This window comes from Cyprinus carpio, chromosome B19, assembly GCF_018340385.1.
Source record: "Cyprinus carpio isolate SPL01 chromosome B19, ASM1834038v1, whole genome shotgun sequence".
In the NCBI taxonomy this organism is placed as follows: Eukaryota; Metazoa; Chordata; class Actinopteri; order Cypriniformes; family Cyprinidae; genus Cyprinus; species Cyprinus carpio.
In genome coordinates, this window is record NC_056615.1 from 29182073 (window position 1) to 29206932 (window position 24860).

Consider the following 24860-nt stretch of genomic DNA (forward strand, 5'->3'; position numbering starts at 1 on the left):
GTTCTCTATCATGTTTCTGTTATGTGTTGTTTGAATTCATGTGAATGTTTTACATTGAGAGAAAAAATATTGCGTATTGTTGAGATTTAATCATATGCAGTTCATTTAATAATTGTAATATGATGTAGCAGTTGATAGCATAACTGAGAAAGTCATCATTGAAGTGACAGAGAAAGGCCACAGTTGACACATTTTCATAAATTTTCCTTTGATACATTCAGAATAAAAAGTAGCCCAAAGAATCTCTTGTTGTCGGTCACCAGTTAAAATATCAACACAAGCAGAGAAGAGAAGATAAAGACAGTCACGCAAGCAATAGGGATAACATACCCCTGGAGAGAGATTGTGAAACAAAACCCATTCAAAAATGTGGGGAGGTTCACAAAGAGTGGACCCTGCAGCTGAGATCAGTGCTTCCAGGGACCACTACACGCAAGGCATTATGCAGGAGCATGGGTTTCCAGCTGTCACATTCCTTGTGTCAAGCCACTCTTGAACAGCAGACAGTGTCAGAAAGCGCCTCGCTTCAAAAAGGACTGGACTGCTGCTGAGTGGTCCAAAGTTATGTGCTCTGATGAAAGTAAATTTTTGCATTTCCTTTGGAAATCAGGGTCCCAAGAGTCTGGAGGAAGAAGGGAGAGGCACACAATCCGTTGCTTGAGGTCCAGTGTAAAGTTTCCCACAGTCAGTGATGGTTTGGGGGTGCCATGTCTATCTGCTGGTGTTGGGGTCACTGTGTTTTTTTCTGAGGTCAAGGTCCCGTATACGGCTAGGAGAAAGTTTTTAGAGCACTTCATGCTTCCTGCTGCCGAGCCAACTTTGGGAATGCAGATTTCATTTTCCAGCAGGACTTGGCTTTTACCCACAGTGCCAAAGCCACAGTACCTGAGATTTTGGGACCGTGACATCCCTGTTCGCAAGATTGGCCAGCAAACTGCCTGACGCCAGCCCATGAGAAAAGCTATGTGGTATTGTGAAGGATGAAGATGCATAATGCCAGACCCCAGGAGAATGCAGGAGAGCTGAAGGCCACTGTCAAGGCAACCTGGGCTCATACTTTTTCATCTTCATACTTGCACTGTTGGTCAGATTTCTAAAATCCTTTCTTTGTATTGGTCTTAAGTTATATTTCTAATTTTCTGAGAAACTGGGTTTGGGATTTTTCCTTAGTTGTCAGTTATAATCATCAAAATTAAAAGAATAAAACCCACATTTGAAAATTACATTTGATATATCAGTCTGTGTGTAATGAATGAATATAATATACAAGTTTCACTTTTTTGAATGGAAGTAGTGAAATCCATCAACATTTTTGTGTAGCCACTGTATATGTGTGTGCTTGGCAAAATAATGGTAGATTTGTGTGTGTATATGTGTGTGGCAGGGAATAGTGAGTATGTGTGTGTGTGTGTGTGTAAGAAGAGATAGTAAGTGTGTATGTGTGTGAGAGATAGTAAGTATGTGTGTGTGTGTGTGTGTGAGATAGTGAGTGTGTGTGTGTATATGTGTGTGTGGCTCAGGTAATAAAATTTGTGTGTGTATATGTGTATGTGAGGAATGGTAAAGTGTGTGTGTGCTCTGTGTGTGTGTGTGTGTGTGTGTGTGTGTGTGAGATAGTAGTGTGTGTGTGTATGTGTGTGTGAGGATAGTAGTTTTGTGTGTATCATTGTGTGTTAGGGATATTGATGTGTGTGTGTGTGTAGTTGTGTGGAGATAGTGAGTTGTGGGTGGTGTATATGTGGTGAGAGGATTAGTGAGTGTGTGTGTGTGTGTGTGAGGGATGGGTGAGTGTGGGGTGGTGTATCGGGGTGTGTTACAGATAGTATAGTTTGGTGTGTTGTATATGTGTGGTGTGAGGGGTAGTGAGTGTGTGTGTATACGTTGTGTGGTTTGTGGTGTGTTGTGTGTGTGTGAGGGATCGTGAGTGTGTGTGTATATTAGTGTGAGGGAATAGTGAGTGTGGTGTGTGGGTGTTGTGTGTGTTTGTGTGTGTGAGGGTATAGATGGAGTGTCTTGTGTGTGTGTGAGGGATAGTGAGTGTGTGTGTGTGTGTGGTGTGTGGTGTGAGGGATTAGTGAGTGTGTGTGTGGTATGTGTGTGGTGAGGGCTACGTGTGTTTGTGTGTGTGTGTGTGTGTGTGTGTGTGGGATCGATGGCGTTGCGTGTGGGGTGTGTGTTTAGTGTGTGGGTGTGTGTGTGTGTGTGTGTGTGTGTGTGTGTGTGCGGGCTGAGTGCGTGTGTTGTGTTGGTGGTAGGTGTTGGGTTGTGTGTGTGTGTGTGTGTGTGCGCGGGCTTTTTCTGGTGTTTGTGTGTCTGTGTGTGTGCTGTGCTTGGTTTCGTGTTGTGGTGTGTCTTGCGTGTTTGTGTGGTCTGTGTTGTGCGGGCTCGGGGTGTGTGTGTTTGTCGTGTGTGTGTGTGTGTGTTCGCGGCTCGTGCGTGTGTGTGTGTGTGTGGGTGGGTGCGGGCTCGTGCGTGTGTGTGTGTGTTATGTGGTGGGTGCGGGCTCGTGTGGGTGTGTGTGTGATGTGGTGCGGGTGTGCGTGTGGCTCGTGTGTGTGTGGTGTGGTGTGTGTGTGTGTGTGTCTCTGTGTGTGTGCGGCTCGTGCGTGTGGTTTGTGTGTGGGCTGAGTGTTGTGTGTGTGTGTGTGTGCGTGGATCGTGCGTGTGTTCTTTTGTGTGTGTGTCGGGCTCGTGCCGTGTGTGTGTGTGATGTGTTTGTGGTGTTGGGTTCGTGCGTGTGTGTGTGTGTGTTGTGCGCGGGTTGCGTGTGTGTGTGTGTGGTGTGTGGTCGTGGTGTCGGCCGTGCGTGTGTGTGTGTGTTTTTGTGTGTGTTTAGGGTGTGTGTATGTGTGTGGTGTGTGTTGCGTGTGTATCGTGTGTGTGTGTGTGTGTGTTGTGTGCTGTGCGGGCTCCGTGCTTGTGTGTGTTTGTGGTGTGTGTTGTGGCGCCGTGCATGTGTGTGGTGTCTGGTTGTGTGTGTGCGTGCTACGTAGCGTGTTGTGTGTGTGCGGGCTGTTGCCGTGTCCGGGCTCGTGCGTGTGTGTGTGCGGGCTCGTGCGTGTGTGTGTGTGTGGTTGTGTTTTTGTGCGGGCTGTCGTGCGTGTCGTGTGTGTGTGTCTGTGTGTGTGCGGGTCGTTGCGTGTGTGTTTGTGTGTGTGTGTTGGGTGCTCGTGCGTGTGTGTGTGTGTGTCTGTTGTGTGTGTGTGTGTGTGTCGTCGGTGTGTGTGCGTGCCTCGTGCGCGTGTGTTTGTGTGTCTACTTGTGTGTGTTGTTGGGCTCGTTGGTCGTGGTGTGTGTCTGTGTGTGTGCGGGCCCGTGTCCGTGTGTGTGTGTGTGTGTCTTGATGTTTGGCGGGCTCGCTGCGTGTGTGTGTGTTTCTGTGTGTGGTGGGCTCCTGCGTGTGTTGTGTGTGTGTGTGTGTGCGCGCGCGCGCGCGTGCGTGTGCGGGCTCGTGTTGTTGTGTGTTGTGTGTGTGTTTGTGCCGTGCGCGCGTGTGTGCGGGCGCGCGTTGTGTGTGGTGCGCGCGTGTGTGTTTTTTGCTGTGCGGGCTCGGGATGTGTTGTGTGTGTGTTGTGCGTGTCGCGGCCGCGCGCGTGTGCGGGCTCGTGTGTTTGTGTGTGTGTGTTCGCGCGCGTGTGTGTGTGTCGTGTGCGCGCTCTGTGGTGTGTGGTGTGGTGTGTGTGTTGTGGGTGTGTGGCGCGCGCGCGCGCGCGTGACGTGTGCGGGCTTGTGTGTGTGTGTGTGTCCGTTGTGTCCCGCTGCCGCCTGTTTGCCGGTCTTTCCGGTTCCGATTTGTTCCGCTTTGTTTTGCGCCATCCGAGGTGTGTTGTGGTGGTGTGTGTCTGCCACGTTGGGTCCTTACTGTCTTTTGCGTGTCTGCTCTGGGTTCATTTTTTTGTTGCGCGGGTTGAGTTTTTTGGTGTGTGGGGCATAATGCAGACAACAGACTGTGTTGATTTTGTTTGGTAGTTTTTACATGGAACAAGTGCCGTTAGTGTCTGATCGGGTAGGATCATAGCGTTTCTACTAAAACTCTTACAGTCTTGAAAATCATAACAAGCAATGTCTAACTTTGGAAACTATAGTTCTCGTCCTTAAATTTTGAAGAGTTCAAACTACAGACTGAGTTAATCCAAAAAACATGGTTACTTTACTTTTACTATCGTAAAACCACATTTAATTTTCTTAAGGGATTTATTTGTGTTTTGCTTTTCTTGTTTTCTTCTTTATTTTGATTTTGTATAACTGTACTTCCTTTAATGTTTTTATTGGTTTTCTACTGGTTTCATAAAAAAAAAGAAATCAGAAAAAAAGATTTTGCGAACCTGCTCCGAAGTTCCGATGAAATGATTCGCGATCCGATTGCAGCGCTTTCGTAACGGTGAATCATTTCGCGACACAATGTGTTTAATGCGTTTCAAAAGCTCCATTTGCACCCATCACTACATACTTTTTAAAATCATTAATCAAGTTGGCGTCAAATTTGAAATGAATGGTTCTTTGGATCTGGTTTTTGCTAGTGAATCGAAGTCACGAGTTTGAATCAATCCGAGCGGTTCCAGCTGTCGCGACACTGGCAGCACTTTCGACTGGCTCAGCTTCGCTAGTTTTGTGACATTAACAGAAATTAAGCGGAATAAAATTGTTTACAAAATATCCATATTTCCATTCCAAAGATAACCACATCCGACACACAAACACATTCAGTGAGGAAACCGTTTTTACTAACTAGTGAAAACACTTCCGTGTTAATGTGACGCGCTGCGGCTCAAAATACATGGCTAGATGGGCAACATTGTGCTTCATGATCGAGTTTGTAGCTGTTAATTCATTATATTTTGAAATAGTTTTGAGCTACAGTTCAATAGAAATCGTATGAAAGCATCTGATCATAGCATTGAAGTCAATGTTCAGTTTATCGGTGTATTGTAATAAATATCAGAGAAACGATTGTTGTATATGAGTTGTATTAGTCCTGTATAGAGTGAGAGTCCAAATGAACACAGAACAGCAGAACAACATAAAAGAGTGTAAACTCATTCAGCTGAACTGTATGTTCTTACTCCACACACATATTTAATGTTTTCTCTGCGTATTTCTGTAACTTCTCATGGTAATATCAATGATTTGACCTATTTCAACCACAGTGCTCACATGTTTTTAATAGTTTGACCACAGTTTTTTGCTGGATTGTTGGTATGCACCCTGCGGTGTGTTAGTGTGTGCAGATGAATGCTGCGCATGCGCAGATCCTCCAGCAGACGGCAGAGTTTCTACAGAATACAGATTCAGAAACAGGACAGCAGCAGGGTTAGTGCTGGACAGTTGCATCAGAGTGTTGAATAATTCACTTCAGCGAGCTCTACAGAAGACATTCAGATCAAGTTTTGCTCATCATCTGATAGTGTCAGCGAGGGTTATAATCTGAATGTATGTTTCTAGTCCATGATGATTTCTCAGTGTATTGACCTTCATCAGTCAAATGTTTTTTGAACAGTATATTTTTTAATGTTTTTTAAAGAAGTCGTCTACTGCTCACCCAAGCCTGCATTTATTTGATCCAAAGTACAGCAAAACACAATAAGTGATTGTGAGTAATATTATTAGAATGTAAAACAGCTGTTTTTCTATGTGAATATGTGATTGTAAAGTGTAATGTATTTCTGGGTTGATGTGCAGCTGTAGTTTTCAGCATCATTACTCCAGTCTTCAGTGTCACCATGATCTTCAGAAATCATTCTAATATGATGACTTTTGCTGCTCAAGAAACATGTATTGAAATGTGTTTGTTTTTCTGTCTTTTGACAATTTTTCTGTATTTATGGAGAGAGAAAAGAGAAATACAGAATCCCCTGTCAATATTTAGATTTTTTTTTTGGACCCCTCAGATTCCAGATTTTCAAATAGTTGTATCTCAGACAAATCTTATCCTCCTAACAAACCATACATCAATGGAGAGATGATTTATTTCAGCTTCAGATGATGTATAACATCCCTTTTTGACCGCTCTTGTGCTGCCGGGTCGTGTACTGAGAGAAGAGGCTGCTGTCACAGTCAGGACTTCCAGCTGCTGCTGTGTCTGGAATACAGTTGAATACAGTGCTGGATGAACAGAGAGTGACTGTGTTGCCGTGTGTGTGCGTTTTTGTGTGTGTGTTGTGTGTGTGCGTGTGTGCGTGTGTGCGTGTGTGTGTGTGTGTGTGTAAGTGTGTGTGTGCTGTGTTTTTTATAGTTCGCGTTCATTGACGTATAAACCTCTGAATGAAAGCGCTGGCGCGCCTCTGACGTACCGATCATGTGTCGGTTACCGTACATCTCCCGTGCTCGACTTTTTCCTCCGTTCTCGTCTTCGCTCCGGTGTTGATCGGACCGCCCCTCTCTCTCTCTCTCTCTCTCTCTCTCTCTCCCGGAGGCTCGACGCGCTTCCAGAAGGTGAGGTCTGGCGTTTTAACCCGCTATTAGTGCGACTGACGGAGGAAAGTTTGTGGTGGAAGCGGAGCGCGGAACTCGTGCTTCCTGCGCCGTTAGCCGGTTAGTCCGTGCGTTCCCTGACGGGCCTGGACGCGAACGACACCGGCGGCGGCGAACGGATGGCTCCTGGTGATCCCGGAAGCCGTACGGTGCTCGGTGTTTCGCTCTGTTTTGGTCGCTCCGAGTGTTGTTTAGTCTGTGTTTTGACAGGAATGAGCGTTGTTCGTTCGTGATGAAGTTGTGTTCAGAAAGCAACCGACTGAGAGAATGAATGAATGAATGACCGCATCATCATAATCATCATCATCACATGAGTGTGTGATTCATATCGAGTGTGTCGTCTATTAATGTAAGTTTGCATGATGTTCAGCTCGTCAAACACAAAACGTTTAAAAACTTTTCAAAGCCTCGTATTTAAGTTGCAGGGCGACGTTGTAAAACGTTTCAGAAACCACATCTAAAATAAAAAAAAAATAATAATAAAAAACACCAACATTAGAAACGCTGTGAACACGTAAATATACGAAACGTAAATATCACGTTTGTCCAGATTAAACTGCAACTTTTGCAAAATGTTTATTTAGATGTTAAGATAACAATATACACATTAGAATACATGATATATTTATCAGGTAAATTAGGACACTTCTTTTGCCTGTTAATATCCTACTTAACCTGAATACACTTTCTTATATATACTGTATATATATATATATATCTATATATATATATTATATATATATATATATGTTATATATATTTATATAAAACAACTTTTGTTGTGCAAGATATAGTGCCCCAGAAATAATTTTGTGATAAACGATATAAATGTAATTTTTAAAGTCCACTTTATGCAACTGAATATAATCATAATGTAACAGCATAATAATGCAAGAAGGCCTACACACCCTTCCAAATGACAACAAATTTTAAAGATTTTAAAAAACATTTAGAAATCATGGAATTAAGTTATCATAATATTAGATTTCCTTAAAAAACTTGAATAAATGGGGGGTAGGAAATAAACAGGGGGTTTCTAATGTTTCTACTGTGCAAAGTAACAAGTAGATAAAAAGGAATTTATCTGTTGAGATTTTTTCCCATCTACAGGTTTTTTTTCCCGGACCTTCTTTTCTCTCGTAGATGAAGTGTGAAAACACTACTCCGCAGTCAGTGTGGGATGTCCGGATGCACGAAGGCACAGATCCCTAAACAAGCACCATATCTTTCAAGAACGACGAAACTTTGTTTGTGGAAGCATTTTTAAAATTTGAACGAGCACTGACTACACCCACGCTATGTTCGAGAAGCTGCAAAAGTGGAATGTACAAAACACAGTGACATTAATTTTTAAGTAAATATAAAGGCGATATATTGTATCACCAAAAAGTTGAGATGCAGATGTTTATGTTCAGTTATTTCACTTTTTAATGGCAAAGCAAAGACTGAATAACCTATTCATTGCCATTAAAGTGACCTACACACAGGAGCCTGATAAAAATGCTGATTATAAACGAACCATTTCCAGTGGGCACTTGTGCATCTGAACTCTTCAATCCACCTCACACCGATCGTTGAGTTGAGACACAGAACATGCTTACTGTTTTTGTAAAATTTTGATTATTGAATACTAAAAAATGCTGTTTTCTTGAAACTACACAAAAATTCTTTGTCAGACCAACAAAAATTACCCCAAATGTTGCCCCAACTAGTCAAACACAGTTGTCTGAACAAAGAATTTCATATTGTTGAAATGTTAAGGTTTTGTGAGTTCCCAGCATGCATTGCAGCGTGAATAAATGATGCAGTTACTGTTATAGCGTTATTGTTTTGCTGTTTGCTGACTTAATTTCACTTTTTTTTTTATTATTGTTTTATCATTATTGTTAGTTATTTGTTGTGCTGTGATGTAAAGAGCTCATTGTTTTAACATGTGTTTTGGTTGTCACCGTTTCTTGAGGTTTTTGTGTGTCTGTTATTGAGGCCTAGAGTATGTTCAACTGGTTATGGTCTCATTTTCTGGATTTAATTGGCTTGTAAGTTGTCTTCAAACAAAGACAATGTTGTCTGCTTATTGGATTATCATAGCATTTCACCTTTGTCATTTTTAAACAAACATACATTTTTATGATGTGGTGACTTTTTAAACATTCTTTTTTTTTGTTCCAGAAAACAGAAAAAAATTAATTACCTCAACGATAGTAATTGGTTGTTTTCAGCTGCTGTGACCATAATTTTTTTTCTATTAGTAAAATAAGAAAAGTCAGCATTGCATGAACAAACAAATTTACAGTTTGGCTCAACAAAGTATCTTTATTGAGCAGAACTAAAAATCTATTGTTGAGAAAACTCAAAAGTCTTACTGCATCAAGTTGCCTTACTCTTTTAAGTATTCTCAGCAGTTTATTTTTTACAGTGCACTTCCGATCAGTCCCAGGGTTATTGTGCACCTGTGCTGTGAAGGATTCGTGATTCGCTGCGTCTCTGTTTCTGTCCTGAGGATGATCACGGGGTTTCCAAGGTAACAGCTGTTTACACGTCTGTAGATCATCAGGTGCTGAGGACTTCAGCGCGCATATCACACAAACATGAGAAAAAATTAATAAATGATGTCTAAGAGAAAATCAAGCCTATTTAGGAGTACCATGATTTTTTCATGCCCCGACAAATACCATCGCATACAGATACTATGTACCTGACTAACATCTTGTTTATTTTACAGTGAGTTTGAGTTTAGGTTCCAGTAGTCCAGCTGATGTTCTTTACGCCTGAAGGATTTGTGAGACTTGTTCGTCTCGTCTCTGTCTCCACAGGAATCTGCTGAGACGATGCTGAGACGCTCTCCATCGGTGAGGTTCGTCCCGTCCGGGAAGTTCACAAACCCCCGGTAGGCCCGCGCCCGCCCTCCTCTCGCTGCTTTTATTTTGATTGGCTGAAGCCATGCTAATGGGCGGGGTTTGCTGGGAAACTATAGAACGCACTCACAGCTGCAGTGCTGAACCAGAATCATGAACCAGCATGAATCTAAAGAAAACACCCCCCAAAATAATAATTATAATTTGCATAAAGACTATGAAGTCCATTTTAGGCACAATAAGATATTTTTCTGTGTTTTCATGACACCCAAAGACTGCGAATTAAATATGTTTTCTGAATTTACTGTATCTGACTTCTGTGTTCATGTTCTCATGTGATTGTCATTATACAGTGTTTTCAGAGTAAAAAAATCAGAGAAATTACAAAAAAATATCAATTCATAATTAGTTTGTGAGGCAGAAATGAGCAATTTTCTGTGGACGTGTGGGACTTCAGATTCATTACGGGTGAGCAGCAAACAAGTTTTATTGATAGAGCACATTTTAGACACAAAGGTAATTCAAAGTGATGATTTAAAAATTGTATTACACTAATGACAAACTAATGAAAGGGAGAAACAAAATAGTCGTGATAAGTAGGGGGAAAATTTCACAAAGCATTGCAGAAAGAAAAGCTTATTTATTCAAAGTACTTTATTATTTGATTTTGAGATGAAATACGTTTTTTACACATGTGTATTTATAGTTTCATTATTGTTATTGTGCTTAATAGAGATGCATATAAATCAACATTCTATAAAAACATGAGAAGTATATAACAGTAAAAGAAAAAGTGGGTGCTTCGGTCTCTCCGTATCTCTTTATTCTTCGAGGAGCGTTTGCAGGCGAGTCAATATTGAGTTTGGCTGTGGACAGAATTCCTGAGCTGGAGTCAATCTGATTGGATGAGCAGGTGGGGGCGGGGCTCGGTGCTGCACTCCTATTGGCTGTGACTGGTGACCATCACCTTTACACTTGCTCCTCGCAGTGAGACAGAAAACTCAGTGTGTGTGTGTGTGTGTGTGTGTGTGTGTGTGTGTGTGTGTGTGTGTTGTGTGTGTGTGTGTGTGTGTGTGTGTGTGTGTGTGTGTGTGTGTGTGTGTGTGTGTGTGTGTGTGTGTGTGTGTGTGTGTGTGTGTGTGTGTGTGTGAGAGACTCTGTAGAGAAAGACAAACGACTGGCTGAGATTAAGCTGATGCAGGACGGAGGAATTTCAATTAAACATCCCTCTCTCAGAAAGCTAGCGGTTTATTCAGGAATCTGACTGAAAGATGATTTTATTGCAAAAACAGGATAAATCCTTCCTTTTGAAAGATAGAAGTGATTCACTGAAAGGCCTCTCACGCTTTATAAATAGAACGCACCATTACATTACCCTTCGTTAAAACTCTCATGCATCTGTTAAACGCACAGAGAGTCGATGATTTACAAACGTGCTTTACATGTGCATTTGTTCTTTAGCAGACGCTTTTATTCAAAGCAACTGCGGGATGCAACAAAGCACTTCATCCTCAGGAGACAGAAACATGAGACGCCACGAAATACAAAGTTCCCAAATTAGAAGAACAGGAGAGAACAGAGCTGAAGACTCACTGTCAGCGTCTCAAACAACAGTTTTCAGGACGCTCTGTCATTGATTCTCATCTCTGCGGATGAAAAACAGACCGAAATCAAGAGGAACAACAACACTCATTATCTGATAGGTTCAACTCTTAAAGGGGTTGTGACACAGATTTTTGTATTATTATTATTTAAATAAGTTCCTTGAGGTTTACTTATAATATTAATACATTTTGTTTTTTTGCACACAAAAAAAAAAAAAATGACATATAGGAAGAAACATCGAAGGGGTCATTGAATGTATTTTTTTTTTTTTTTGTTTTTAGGGGCTTCGTATCATGTTGTGACCCCTTTAGTTTAATGTGAAATAATTTAAAATCAGTCATTTTTAAATGTTTGCGTTGCATATTGCACTCTCATTACTCCTGCATCTCAGGAGGATCAACAGAATAGATCAAGATTTCACATTTGGTTGCTGCAGTGATATCTTAAATATGGATATTTGGTGACTATATCTTCATCTCCAAACATTCTGATTGTGTTGAATAATCAGAGCACTTAATATTTTGTGTTACGAATGCTTCGGGAACATCATTTTGAGCCTGAAGCAGTTTTCCCTCCTCGCACTCATTTCTGTTCTTTTTTTATTGTTTGTCTTCCTCCGGGCTTTGTCTGGTGTGAGCACACTGAGTGGAAAGCGGATCCGGCCTCAGAAAGATCCAGAATACGAGCGTTGGGCAGATTTCTGACGATACGAGTCCTTTCAGATAAAATCGTCGCTGAATGTAAAGCTTACGGTTGGTCCATGTGATCAGAGCTCATTAAACATAATCTTAACATTTAGGAATTTTGAGAAACGACTCACACTGAACTTTAATCATTTGTGCCAGATGGTTCATTGGAGAGAGTGAGTGTGTGTGTGTGTGTGTGTGTGTGTGTGTGTGTATGTGTGTGAAAGAGAGACAGCGAGAGAGAGTGAGTGAGTGTGTGTGTGTGAGAGAGAGAGAGTGAGAGTGTGTGTGTGAGAGAGAGAGAGAGAGAGAGAGTGAGTGAGTGAATGTGTGTGTGTGTGTGTGTGTGTGTGTGAGAGAGAGAGAGAGTGTGTGTATGTGTGTGAGAGAGAGAGAGAGAGTCTGTCTGTGTGTGTGTGTGTGTGAGTGTGTGTTTGTGTGTGTGTGTGTGTGTCTTCTGTGTATGTGTGTGTTGTGTGTGTGTGTGTGTGGTGTGTGTGTGAGTGTGTGTGTTTGTTTGTATACACGGGAGTCTGGTGTCACGCGTGGCTTTGCTCGTGGTTTCCATGGTAACGAGTTGGTGTGGTTTGCGTGGATCAGACCTGTGTGAGTCTAAACCGCGTGTGTTTTGGTTCTCCTGTGATTCTGGACTGAATGCTGTGAGGGAGGGTTGTTCTAATATCATGGGGTCTGATTCTGGGATCCGGATGCGTACGAGTGGACTGTGATTGAGCTCAGCTCCATGCTCTGCTCCCAAATTCACTTATTAGACGATATTGTGTGTGTGATCATCACAGACGCTGACAGTCTCATGCAAGTTTTTATAATGACAGTCCAGCGCTGGTGATGTGAGGCGGGTCATTACTCACATACACACGAGTGTGTGTCGCCTGTCCATTCACACAAACACACACACACACACACACACACACACAACACGAGTTGCGGTGTGCTGCTCGCTGTCAGGCTGCTGTAATTAACGAACAGTACAGCGCCGCTGGCCTGTCACACTCTCGCTGTTGCCATAACAACAACGTGGAAATGAAGCTCGCCTTAATATTTTTACATTTCTAATCAGGAGAGAGAGAAAACCAAAAACATCCAAGATACAACACATTTAAGGTCTTTATTTTATTACGCTTTATCTATTTGTGTCTGTAGATTTCAATTCCAATCCATATCTGTAAAGTTTGTTTCTCCACTTCAGCAGCACTTACAGTTTTATTCCTCTCTGTATTCTGGAGGTTTTTACTGAGGGGTTTGTGTTATATATGAAACCCACCAAATCAGGGAGAGATAATAACTGGCCACAAACTGTAGTGAAAGCTTTATCGCTTGTACAAGCAGTTTTAGTACAGTTCACAAATACCAATTTCCACATAAAAGAATAAATATCCAAAACACTAAGACCGACCTTACAAAAGAAAAATAAAACATTCACGACAAACCACAGGTCTCCAGCCAGACATGACTATAAGTGTGCATAAACACCAACAGAGGAGGTTAGTTTTGATTGAGTTTATTTTTTGGGTTTTTATTGGTTTTGTAGTATTTTTAAAGATGGGTACTTTTACTCTTACTTAAGTACATTTTTAGGGGGGAAATCTGTACTTTTACTTCGTTACTGTGGGCCACGCTCCTCTCGTTACTTTATCTTAATGCAATACAAGTTATAAATGCTTCAGTTTATTCCAAACACGCCGTCTACTTTTCTCCGGGCAATAAGTGATGCACATTCGCGAATGATGCATTCTTTCGAGTGAATTCTATTCAAAGGCTTGATCAAACCAGTTGGCAAACCAGTGAATTGATTCGTGAATCAGTTTGAATGATTCGTTCAGTTCCCGCCGCGCGCGCTGAGCGTCTGAAGCGGTTCCCTCAGAGCTGTAACAGAAAGTTTAAGAACATCAAGAGCGTTTGTTTGCTAGCGATGAAGATCTTTATTAGATGAACACAGTGTCGTCTGAAGCGCTTCACTCAGAGTTGTAACAGAAAGTTTAAGAACATCTTTGTTGTACGTGTAACTTAATACACAGGGGAGCCAAATTGAATGCAGCTTCCAAAAGACAAAAAATAGTCGATTAATATCTTCTATATTTGATACAATCACACCGGCGTGAGAACGTTCAGCGAGTCTATCATCGGCTGCTAAATTCAGATCTGTGTTTGCTGGCTGGTGCTGAGCAAGAGACAGAGTGTTTTTACAGCACTGCGCATTATAACCAATCACACAAGATTCTGTTGAGCTTATGAACGCAGTGACCAATCAGAGGCGTAGATGAGTCATCACTACACTGCCGGTGCTTCCTTCACTCGGTCGCTGAATACCTCTCTCTGGAGAATTCTCTCATCAGAAACAACAAAGTGCAGATGTGTGTACGAGTCTGTAAATAAGATATTGATTTCACAGTGTTAACAGTTTCAGTGATTCTAATGGGAGTTTTTGAGAGTGATTGAACTCTAGACTGTCAGTGAAAATTTGACCAACGCATTCTAACATAACTATGAAGGTGAGAATCGAGATATTTCATGATATAGTTCATGCGTCTGGGAATGTTTCTAATAAAAATGAAAAAAAAAAAATGCCTTAATAATAATTAGCCAATATGCTGTTGTAGCTCCTGTGTGTCACATGACGACCCCCCCCCCACTCGTGCCCCATCAAAAACAATGAGTGCATGACTCCCCTGCTTATACATTAAATAAAATATTTTTTCATTTAATAAGCTGTCACAGAGTATGAAATAAATACCCTCCAAACCCACATTAGCTCGGTTCCAGGAGGAATGTCTTTGCCTAGACACAATTAATATTGATATTTCCACAATATTTATGCTTGCATAAATATACATATGTTTACATTTTGCAGAACAGACGGAAGAAGATCCGTCAATGTGCATTTGGTTCGTTATGTTCAGATGTTCTGTAACTTAACGGTCATGTGAGGAGTTTCCACTCTTCTTTGTGTCAGAGGTTATTCATACATATATAATACATACTTTAAAATATAATTTATTTCAGTGATGCAAATCAGAATTTTCATCAGCTGTTACTCCAGTTTTCAGAGTCATGATCCTTCAAAAAATAATTCTAATACAGTATATTGATTTATTACCAGCGCTGGAAACAGTTTTGATGCTTAATATTTTTTGGAACATGTGACAGTTTGTTTAGGATTCTTTGATGAATAGAAAGCTAAAAATAATATCACTGATAGTAAATCAACATATTGGAATAATTTCTGAAGGATTATGTGACACTGAAGACTGGAGTAAAGGCTGATGAAATATATATAAACAAACACACACACACACCCACACACACACAAACACACACACACATACATTACATACATTTTATTTATATATCCAAATAAAAATAGACTATAGATATTCAGTATATGATCCAAAGTAACTAGTATCTAACTACCTGAGTAGTTTTTTTCTATCCGATACTTTTTTTACTCTTACTCAAGTAACTATTCAGGACTAGTACTTTTACTTTTACTTGAGTAAATATTTCTATAAGTACTTTTACTTTTACTTGAGTACAGTTTTTGGGTACTCTACCCACCTCTGGTGTCCAAATATACAACCATTAATTAAAATTCAAACCCCAAATCACCAGGAACCACAGAAGAACCCCACCACCCTGCAGCTGCCATAGAATCAGGAAGAAGGACATATAAAAGAAAAGATAACAAAATCAATAATATTAATACACTATATAAAAAAAAAAAAAAAAGATAGTAACAATAGTTAGTGCAACACAAAAATTTATTGTATATACCTTGAATTGAGCATTTGCATTAATAAATTCTCTAATCCAGTCAAATACCTTTTAAATAACTGGATCTAAGAAAGTGGAATTAAAAACCAACGAGTGGTTCTCCCTTTAAGAGACATACAGTATAAACAAACTTTTATGAAAAACAACCATCTTCAGAAATGTCCAAGAGAAAAACCTTGACAATCTTACTACCAGTACTTTCTATAAAGGGTCCTCGGAATCTGCTCTGATCTAGATCAGACACTTGATTATTTACACAGTCACCGTGATGGGAAGTAAAGAGCCAGAGACGGTCTCATCACTCTGAGGGATCGACAGCTTGCTTACATTCATTGATTTTCATAATGTTTTATATTCCTATCTTTTGAAATGTTGATCTTATCGAACCGATTGGTGTCATTTGATCAAACAGGGTTTAATATTTGCAAACAAACCAAATTACACCACAAAAAATCACAGAACTCATTAGATCCAACGATAATGTACTTACAGAGGCTTGTGCCACTGTTAACTTCCGAAATGTTGTCACTTTCTTTAGGATGAAGTCATTAAGAACTGGCTTTTGTTAGTTAAAGGGATTCTACATCTCTGTTTGGAAGCGGACAAGGCATGGACTTTTTTTTTTTTGTATTAGTAGCAAAATTTAAGAAGTTATCAAATGAAATATTGCATAGGATTTGGAAACCTACATTGAAAGAAAAATTGCTTCTGTAAACAAACTTTTGCATCTCTCTGCAGCATTCTCTAAGATTATTTTTCGGACATTAATTTTATTATAAACAAATACTTATGAATGTTCTTTCCATATTTAATGAAAAAAGGATGCAGGAGACTAATATGATTAAACTCTTCATTTATCCACTAGCTTAAGACAGACATAATGGGCACATGAAACTGCTTTTGAGAAATAGCCTATATAATGTAATGATGTGAGTGTGTCTGGAATACAATGCGTCCTCTGTTTGCGTTTCTGCTGCTGTGATGAATGTATTCATGTGAATTATCCTGCGGCTCCGTGTGTGTTTGGATTCTCACAGTCGAATCTCCTCTGTGTGCCAGAATCGTCTCATTGACCTGCAGCCTTGAGTGCCACCTCCAAACGTTTGGGATTAGTTACAAATGAATACAAACCTGTTTCACATTTCTCTGCCAACTAGAAACTTTCTTTTCTCTTTCTCCTCTCGGTCTGTGATTCTAGCTAAAGCTGTTGGTAAGTCTTCTGTCTTAGCTGAGCTGTTGGCTTTGCTTCTGGAATGCTTGAACTCATGAACCTTCTGTGCAAGCGCATAGTCTCTCCTCAGTGTCTCTGTTGAAAAGTGAGTCTTTTTGTTCATCAGAGGTGTTTGTTTAATTGTAGTCTGAACCACACTGCAGCTGCAGATACTGCTGCTTAGACACTTTTTTTATATGCATCATTTTTGAGTTTCAACGGCACTTACATCAAAACTTTTTATTCTCATCTGTATTCTAAAGGTTTTACTGAGGGGTTTGTTCAAATATCATTCACACTGACTTATACAACCTTTTATTCCCCTGAAAACATGGTGAAAATGCATCTTTAAAGGTTGTGAGTTTGTTTGTCTACTTACACACACTTACACACACCAAAACTTACAGTTTTATTGCTCTCTATATTCTGAAGGTTTGTTCATTTGTCATTCACACTGATTTATACATTTTACTCCTAAAAACATGGTGAAAATGTGTTGTTTTCTGTCTGTTGACGTTATTTTCTGATTTATGGGAGTGATAAAAAGAGAAATCCAAAATCCCCTCTGGAAAAACTTTTAACTCTGTTATGTCAACAAAATCAAACAAGAATTTTATACCTGACTTTATCCAGTGTTCAGAATTTTGCTTTGGAAAGTCTATATTTAAATAATCTTTAGACAGACTTTAAAATCAGAGATTTCTAGGACTCTTTAAGGACTATTTTATTTCCTGAAGTCCACTTATAATGTATATAATGCAGTTCAGTTCATGTTTTTTTATATAGCGCTTTTCACAATTCAAATTGTTGCAAAGCAGCTTTACAAAAAATTTAAAATTTCTACAGTATATTTAGTAGAAGCTTATCAGTGGTGTCTATGTCAACGTGATATCCATATGGCAGAAATGTACAGTAAAATCATGCAGTTAGTTTATGACATGCATTCAAATGGACAGTGAACACTATCAGCAGCAATGATTATATGTTGCGATCAAACTTATAGTCAAATTTGGTAGTTTTTTATGTTGTTTGAGGGTTAGCATCATCTGAGGTCCTCTGACGGGTTGGCATCATCTCTTCTCAAGTGTTATGGATCCAGACTGAAGCTACTGTAATTCCAAGTTACTATGGGATGCCCATCCCATATACTCAGTTATAATTAATTGAGGGGAACTTTCTGTCATGAAAAATTACAGTATATTTACATAGTCAAGAGTACTCTTATTTCAAAACATTAAGAAAACACTGGTGCATTAGGCAATTGGAAGAAACTTTCATCTAAAGCCACTTACGGTGCATTCAGGGTAAAGATTTACTCAGAATGTGTGTTCCGTGAGAATCAGACCAACAACACTGGGATTGCTTGTGCCATGCTCTACCAGTTACAGGATCTGACTCGTGTCCCTGACCTCAGTCTGTTAAAGTCTAATAAAGTCTTTCTGTATCTGTGCAGGTGAGCTCTGTGTGACGAGGCTCCATGACACTCTGTTTCGCCGCTGAAGCTCCCTGTCTGAGGGAGCGTCTTATGCCACCTGACCAAATGCTGGGTCTTCACTCCTATCCCTCCGTTCCCCATTAAACTCCCTCACCAGACCATCCCTGCCACCATCACCATACTCATCATGTCAGGCCGAAGGAAGTCGTCCAACCCCTGTGTGCTTCGTGCAACCAGTTTCACTGCGGAAGACTCGGTGGAAATGGATGTTTCAGCCAAGACCATGTTGGGCAGATATTCACCTGTGCCGCTCACAGCAGACGAAAACTGCACATCACTGAATAATAAGGAAGAGGAGCAGTCCGAGGGGGGTTCTGCATCAGAGCAGAACTTTAGTGATCATGAGGAGATCCCTCAGTCTGAAGGTCCAGTCAGTACACTCTACCTTTGTACCATCTGCTATTTCAGTACCAACAAGTTTGACTCCCTCTCATGTCATAATGAAGTTCAACACCCCGGTGAGAGCCGTTTTAAGATCAAGCATATCAAACTGAATAGACAAAGTATCTTGGAGCAAACCATTGAGAGCAAGTTTAAATCCCTTCCAGACACCATATATGACTCAGGACTGTTTGGAGACTCCAGCAATCCAGAAGGTGAAGAAATTGGAAAGACAACCATGGAAAACAGCAGCATTTTGGAGAAAGGCCTGGATGTGGAGAAGAAGCTGGGCAGTCCAGTGCTGAAGGATGAGATCAGAGCTGTGAGTGTGAATGGTACAATCATTATTCCAGAGCCTACGAGTCATGTAATGCCTCTGCTACAGCGACCTCCTAATCTCAGCACCTCTCCAACAATCGCAATTCCTATTCACACCACCAAGTACAACCCCATACTGGACAGCAATGTCACCCTGATCACATCGTTTTAACACAGATTCCCATATCCGACCCATGCAGAGCTCTCCTGGCTCACTGCTGCCTCCAAACACCCTGAGGAGCAGATCAAGGTATGGTTCACCACCCAGCGTCTGAAGCAGGGCATTACCTGGTCCCCTGAAGAAGTGGAAGAAGCCCGTAAGAAGATGTTCAATGGCAGCATAGCACCTGCACACCAGATCTGTAAAGTCTGGCCTCCACCATTTGGAGAAGCACTTAACCCTTGTCAAGCTACTTGTCATGGATTTGGGCAGACCAGCCTTGCATCAAACATCACAACTGATCGATCACCCACTACTTGTACGCCTAGCATTGCTACAGCAGTCCATCAGGCACAGACGCTTAAGCGCACTTTAGGAACTCCACTCTTGGCTTCAGAGGTCAAACGTCCAACTGGAGACCCCAAAGGGAGTCTGCACATGCCCCCTCCACCAGCTCCACATCCAGAAAGACTTGCTATTGCTTCTTCTCCTGGGCTTTCAGAGACTAAAACCTCTAGTCCTGATTCTTTGGTGGCTTTAGACAAGAAGAGAGCTGTTGTTGCACATTTTGTCCCACCTAAAAGGAAACCCCCAGTGGCTCAATCTAAAGAGAAGATACCTGTGGCATTTCCTTCAGAGCTGCCCAAAGAAAGACTCCCTTTGTCACCAATAGTGTCCACCAATCTCAAAAGATCTGTAATTGATCAGCAAATGAGCAATCATACTCCAGTCTGCTCATCTGTTGCTAAAAACAAGTTTGGTAATGGTGTAACCATGCCCTTGGCACCAGCTGTGGCGACCTCACAAGAGAGTAAGCCAATGATGATGCAGACTCCATCAGCCGTGCCTCTGTCCTCGTCCCCATCACCAGTCCTTCAGTATAAGTCTATAGAGCCATCAGCTGCTCCAGCATTTCCAGGCTTCAGTAGTCAGAATGGCAAAGAAATGCCCTATGGGGATGCTAAGCATTGGTTTTTCGATCAAACTACAAATCCCCAGAACGATTCCCTGAACTCACGTGATGAATTTACTCTGAGGGAGCGTTCAGTAACCACTCAGTTTCCTCTGCTAGAGAGAGTGAAGGACAAGAGTCCTGGACAAATGAAGCTTCTAGAGGAGAGTTTTCAGAGGAACAGTTTCCCATCCTATAATGAGGTCGAACACCTCATGATCACCACTAGACTGTCCAGAGAGGAAATTGAAAGCTGGTTCTTGGAGCGTCGAGCACTTCGAGATGATTTGGAACAAGCCCTACTGAACTCTATGGGCTCTAAACGGGAGTCCCAGCAGACTCTCCTCAATGGAGCTCAGAGATGTTCTGGCAACCTTTCCTTCAGCCCCGTGCCTCAAGTCAGCAAGTCTGCAAACCTTTTTAAAAATGTCTTTGTCCAGAACCGATGGCCTTCACCCATAGAGTTCAGGCATCTGGAGAAGCAAGCGCGGTTGGCTCGCACAGAACTTGTCCGCTGGTTCAGAGATAGTCGGCTAGCTCAGCAGGGCAACGTCCTAGATCGGAAGGAGATGTTTGGAGATTGGAACGTCGCAACAAAACGACCGCTGAGAGAAGAGAACACCAAACCCAGCAGCCCAGAGATCGAAAACTGGTTTGGCAAAACTGGGAGCAATGGGGAGCCGATTGGTGAGGGCAGAGAGGACTGTGGAGGGAACACATGTCAGCTGCTCTCAGACACAGATTAGAAGATGGGAGGTACGTTTAAGGATGAACAGAACAGTGTTGCACATGCTGTTGTGGCAAAAACTCTGAAACCTCAGTCGTGTTAAAAAAACGATTAAGATTTTAGATTTTAAAACAAGTGTGCCTTGCATGTCATGAAAAGTGGACCCAAAACATTTCAATTGCTGTCTGGTGCCTGGCTGCAGTATAGGTAATAAATCCTCCGCTTTCCATAAACGAATAGGAATTAAGCCGAGCTAAAAAATCAAATTACACTTCAAATAAACTTTTCCCAAAGATGGTTTTCATCATTTAAGTGGTTTTTATCACACTGATTGTTGCAGATATAGTCCGTTGAACGTACTGCAGCACTTTTTTAATGTTAATCAAACCACAAAAACAAGGAAATCACTTACTGCTTTTGTTTGAAGCTTTTGTGACTTTAATAAGGATTCATCTTTAATTTATACATTCAAATATGCAGTTATTTTTCATTTGATTACTTTTAATTTCTGTACTTTCTCTACTTACAATGTGATTTTCCTGAAAATTACATTGTTTTATATGTATCTTTGCTCTATTATATCTATTTGTGATGTTAATTGTAATTAAATTATTTGTTCTTATTTTCTTTAATTTATTTGAAAATATAGTCCTTTTCCCCCTAAAACTAGCACATACCGAACCGTACCGAAATCGTGACTCTAAAACGGTGATACAAACCGAACCGTGAGTAAGCGTTGTGCAGACTCGAGCTCCAAACGAACCACTACTGCGTAGACTACTAGTGGCTAGTTTGAGAAATGTCTCAGTTTTTGGTCCATAGTAAAAGTCAGTGTTGTTTGGTTCCCAATGATCTTTTTCGTTCCACTGAAGAAAGTTGTACAGGTTTGGTATGACATGTAATGAGTACACAAGAGTTACTGCCAAGTATCATGCTAGAGTTTTACCTGTTACTGTACATGCTCAGGACAGGCTCAAAGATCACAGTGTACTAACTAACTTTACACATACTAGGAGAGCAAGTGATTTTATATAATGCTTCAGTCTTATTAGGCTATATTTTGGAAACTGTGTTTAAATTATGGTAGTCAACATTATTTCCCAAATGAGGCAGATGGGGCTTAACTTGCACTGAATCTGTAACATTCTTCTGAATAAAACAGTAATATTAATAGAAAACAATAACTGGAGGTCAATCTTCAGTGGGAGATTTAATTATGATTAGTGCTGTCAAATGATTAATCACGATTAATCGCATCCAAAATAAAAGTTTTTGTTTACAATATATGTGTGTGCACTGTGTATATTTATCATGTGTATATATAAAGACACACACATACAGCATATATTTAGAAAATATTTACATATATTTATATATTGTATATGTTTATATTCATATAAATTATATCATATGTAAATAAATATAATATATAACATACTTTTCTTAAATATATACAGGCATATGTGTGTGTTTGTATATCTTTTATTTTGGATGCGATTAATCACGATTAATTGTTTGACAGCACTAATTATGATATTTGAATATCATGTAATATTTGAATGAATTTCAAAGGATAAATTCACTTTCAGATGAAATGTGTGTGTGACAGCTGGTATTAAATGTCCACATATTCAGTGGATTTGTCGCCTGAGCTGTTTGTGATTTTCCCTCCTCAGGTGAGAAGAGACCCATCACTGTCGCTCATCGAAACGCTTTTGGAACCACTGATGTCACTTCTGTTCTTGTTCTGCGTTCACACAGGCACAAAGACTTCAGACTGGAGCATTGTGGGAATGTTGTTGTGTGAGTGTTGTGTGTATGTTTTGGAACGCACTGAGGAAACGTATCTGTACCTGCAAACATACCTTTACTGCAGATATGCTGCAGATCTGTACATTTTTATGCCATATTTTGTTACATTTTATAATGGGCACTTGGCTGTTTTTGAGTGGACATTTCCTAACCGTCTGTGGAAGGAGATGCCAGGAAGCTTCTCTGGACACATGACCTGCGACAGCCCATAATATGATTCTTCTACTACGGATGGGCCTCTTTATTGACACAACACACTGTAGATTATGCTCACAGACAGAGTCATGATTCTCTCTTCTGCTGGAGAACACACACACACATCAGCGCTGATGTTTAAACTGGTCTGTTTGTAATCTTAGACTACACACACAAACACTCACTCGTAATGAACTGTTTCTCTGCAGTAGTGTATCTGCATCTGTCTGAAACGCTCACGCTCTCTTCACACACAGACCGATGCTGGAATCCAATAAAACACAGCCAGATTTCTGTTGTTTGTTTGAGATGCCATTGCTGTATGATGGGCCATATGAAGCTTGTTTCCCTTCATTTTGTTCCATAGATTCATAATAGCAGATCATGATGAATCTGAGCGACGGAAACGTCTCGCAGACATCTCAAGGCCAAAAACACCCAACACACCAGCAGACACAGTGATATTTCCGTCTGATGTTTCTGCGTTGAAAACCAACTCTCAACTCATGTGTGCTGTGGTGTAAACATTCCCCACATTTAGAGGTCGAGTGAACTAACACTTTAATCCTTCCTGCTGATTGTTTTTGCTTTTAGGCAGATTTGGGTCACGACGGATGGCTGAGACAGAACTGAGAAGCGCATGAGATTTCATCAGAAATACAGAGGATTATATAATATGTGTTTCATAATGTTGGACAAACGCATGATCTGTTTTTCAGAGAGGTCAGATTCTGCAGGGGCTGGAGGATTGTGGGTAGTGTAGTACTTCAGCTTAGTTTGGTTTAATGTAAAAATCAACTTCTCTTTGGTGAGAATCACTGGTATTTTGACCTGTTGTGCTCCGTTCAGAGAGAAACTGAACACCGAACCGCTGGGTCGAGGGTGAGGAACACTGGAAGGTGAGCCTGTTTTCATGTTTGTAGAGAGGATTTTCTTTTTCCTGAAAATGCTAGGTTATGTTATCATATCGGACTAAAACTTGCTGACTTTGCTCACACAGGGTATAACAGCTTCCCTAAAATTTGTGATCATTTTTGTACCTTTTTGGGGGTTTTGCCTCCTTGTTAAACTTGCGGTGTTTTCAGTCAGAAATGACCGGCATACAGAAAATTGCTTGTAAATGTCTCATTATGCTGTATTATTACTTAGTTGTTGTTGTTTTTCAACAGCTTACACACATTTTACAAAATTTGCCTCTTTTCTTTTTTTCCAAACTTTACACACAAATTCAAGAACTGCACACAGAATGCAGAATGCCTCTCATCTCTTGCAAAATGAAGCACTGCATTCAGAATATCACAAACACATCTCAAAAGCAAACATTTGCAAACACATTTGCCATAATATTAATATTAGATTTGTGTGTGTGTGTTACATAGAGAATTGTGCATTGTGTTTTGCAAAAAGTGTTTTATGAAACTGAAAACCAAGGCAAAGTCTGAGAATCAGTGTATGGTTTTGTAGATTTGGTGTGTGCTTCTGATGTTTGAGTGTCAGCTTTCAGAAACTGTGTGACGAGGAACGATTCTGTGTGTAAGCAGCGGAAAAAACAAACGGTAATATTGCATATAATCTCAACAACTTTCTTTGTTTTCTTTTAATTTTTAATTTTTTCATTAAAAAAAAATGATATTGCAAAAATTATCCACAAAAAAAGCCATTTCATGAAAAACTGAATATTGTCGATATTATCTACAAATAATGTGTTTTTATTTTTTTAAAAACTTAATATTGTCAAATGTTTTGCATATTACATATGATCAATCAGTTCCAATAAGAAACACAAATACTGTGCTAAATGAAATAATGTGAAAAAAAAGATTGAATCCAATATTTCTTGATAATATAGCAAAATGAGAGATTTATAAGCAATGTTTAAAAAACTGACTTAGATAAATGATTCACAGCACACGGGTTAATCAGTGATGTTGTACTGGCCTTGTGATGTTGGCTGGGAAAATATAATTCTTGATTTTTCATCAATAACTTTTTTATATAAAATACTAAAAATCAGTCATATATCACAGCACTGGTGCAAATATCATGAGAATGGCGCTGATGCAGAACCTCATTGTGTGTGTGTGTGTGTGAGCGTGTGAGTGAGTGTGTGTGTGTGTTAGAGAAAGAGAGAGAGAAAGAGAGAGAGAGAGTGTGCGCCCAAGTGTGTGAGTGAAATCCAGGTCAGATGCTGTTGTGCTGCTGCG

The 24860-nt window shown here is 40.4% G+C and overlaps 1 protein-coding gene and 1 pseudogene across 1 annotated transcript; both read left to right on the plus strand.

Annotated features, from left to right (window-relative positions):
• LOC109070544 overlaps positions 1–24860 on the plus strand; it is a 731031-nt pseudogene that overhangs the window by 397268 nt on the left and 308903 nt on the right.
• Positions 6298–22954, plus strand: LOC109080582 (zinc fingers and homeoboxes protein 3-like). Its single transcript, XM_042745795.1, is given in 4 exon segments — positions 6298–6432; positions 9285–9358; positions 18070–20678; positions 22326–22954. A coding segment is annotated over 1 exon segment (2430 nt). The 5' UTR covers positions 6298–6432; positions 9285–9358; positions 18070–18238; the 3' UTR covers positions 20669–20678; positions 22326–22954.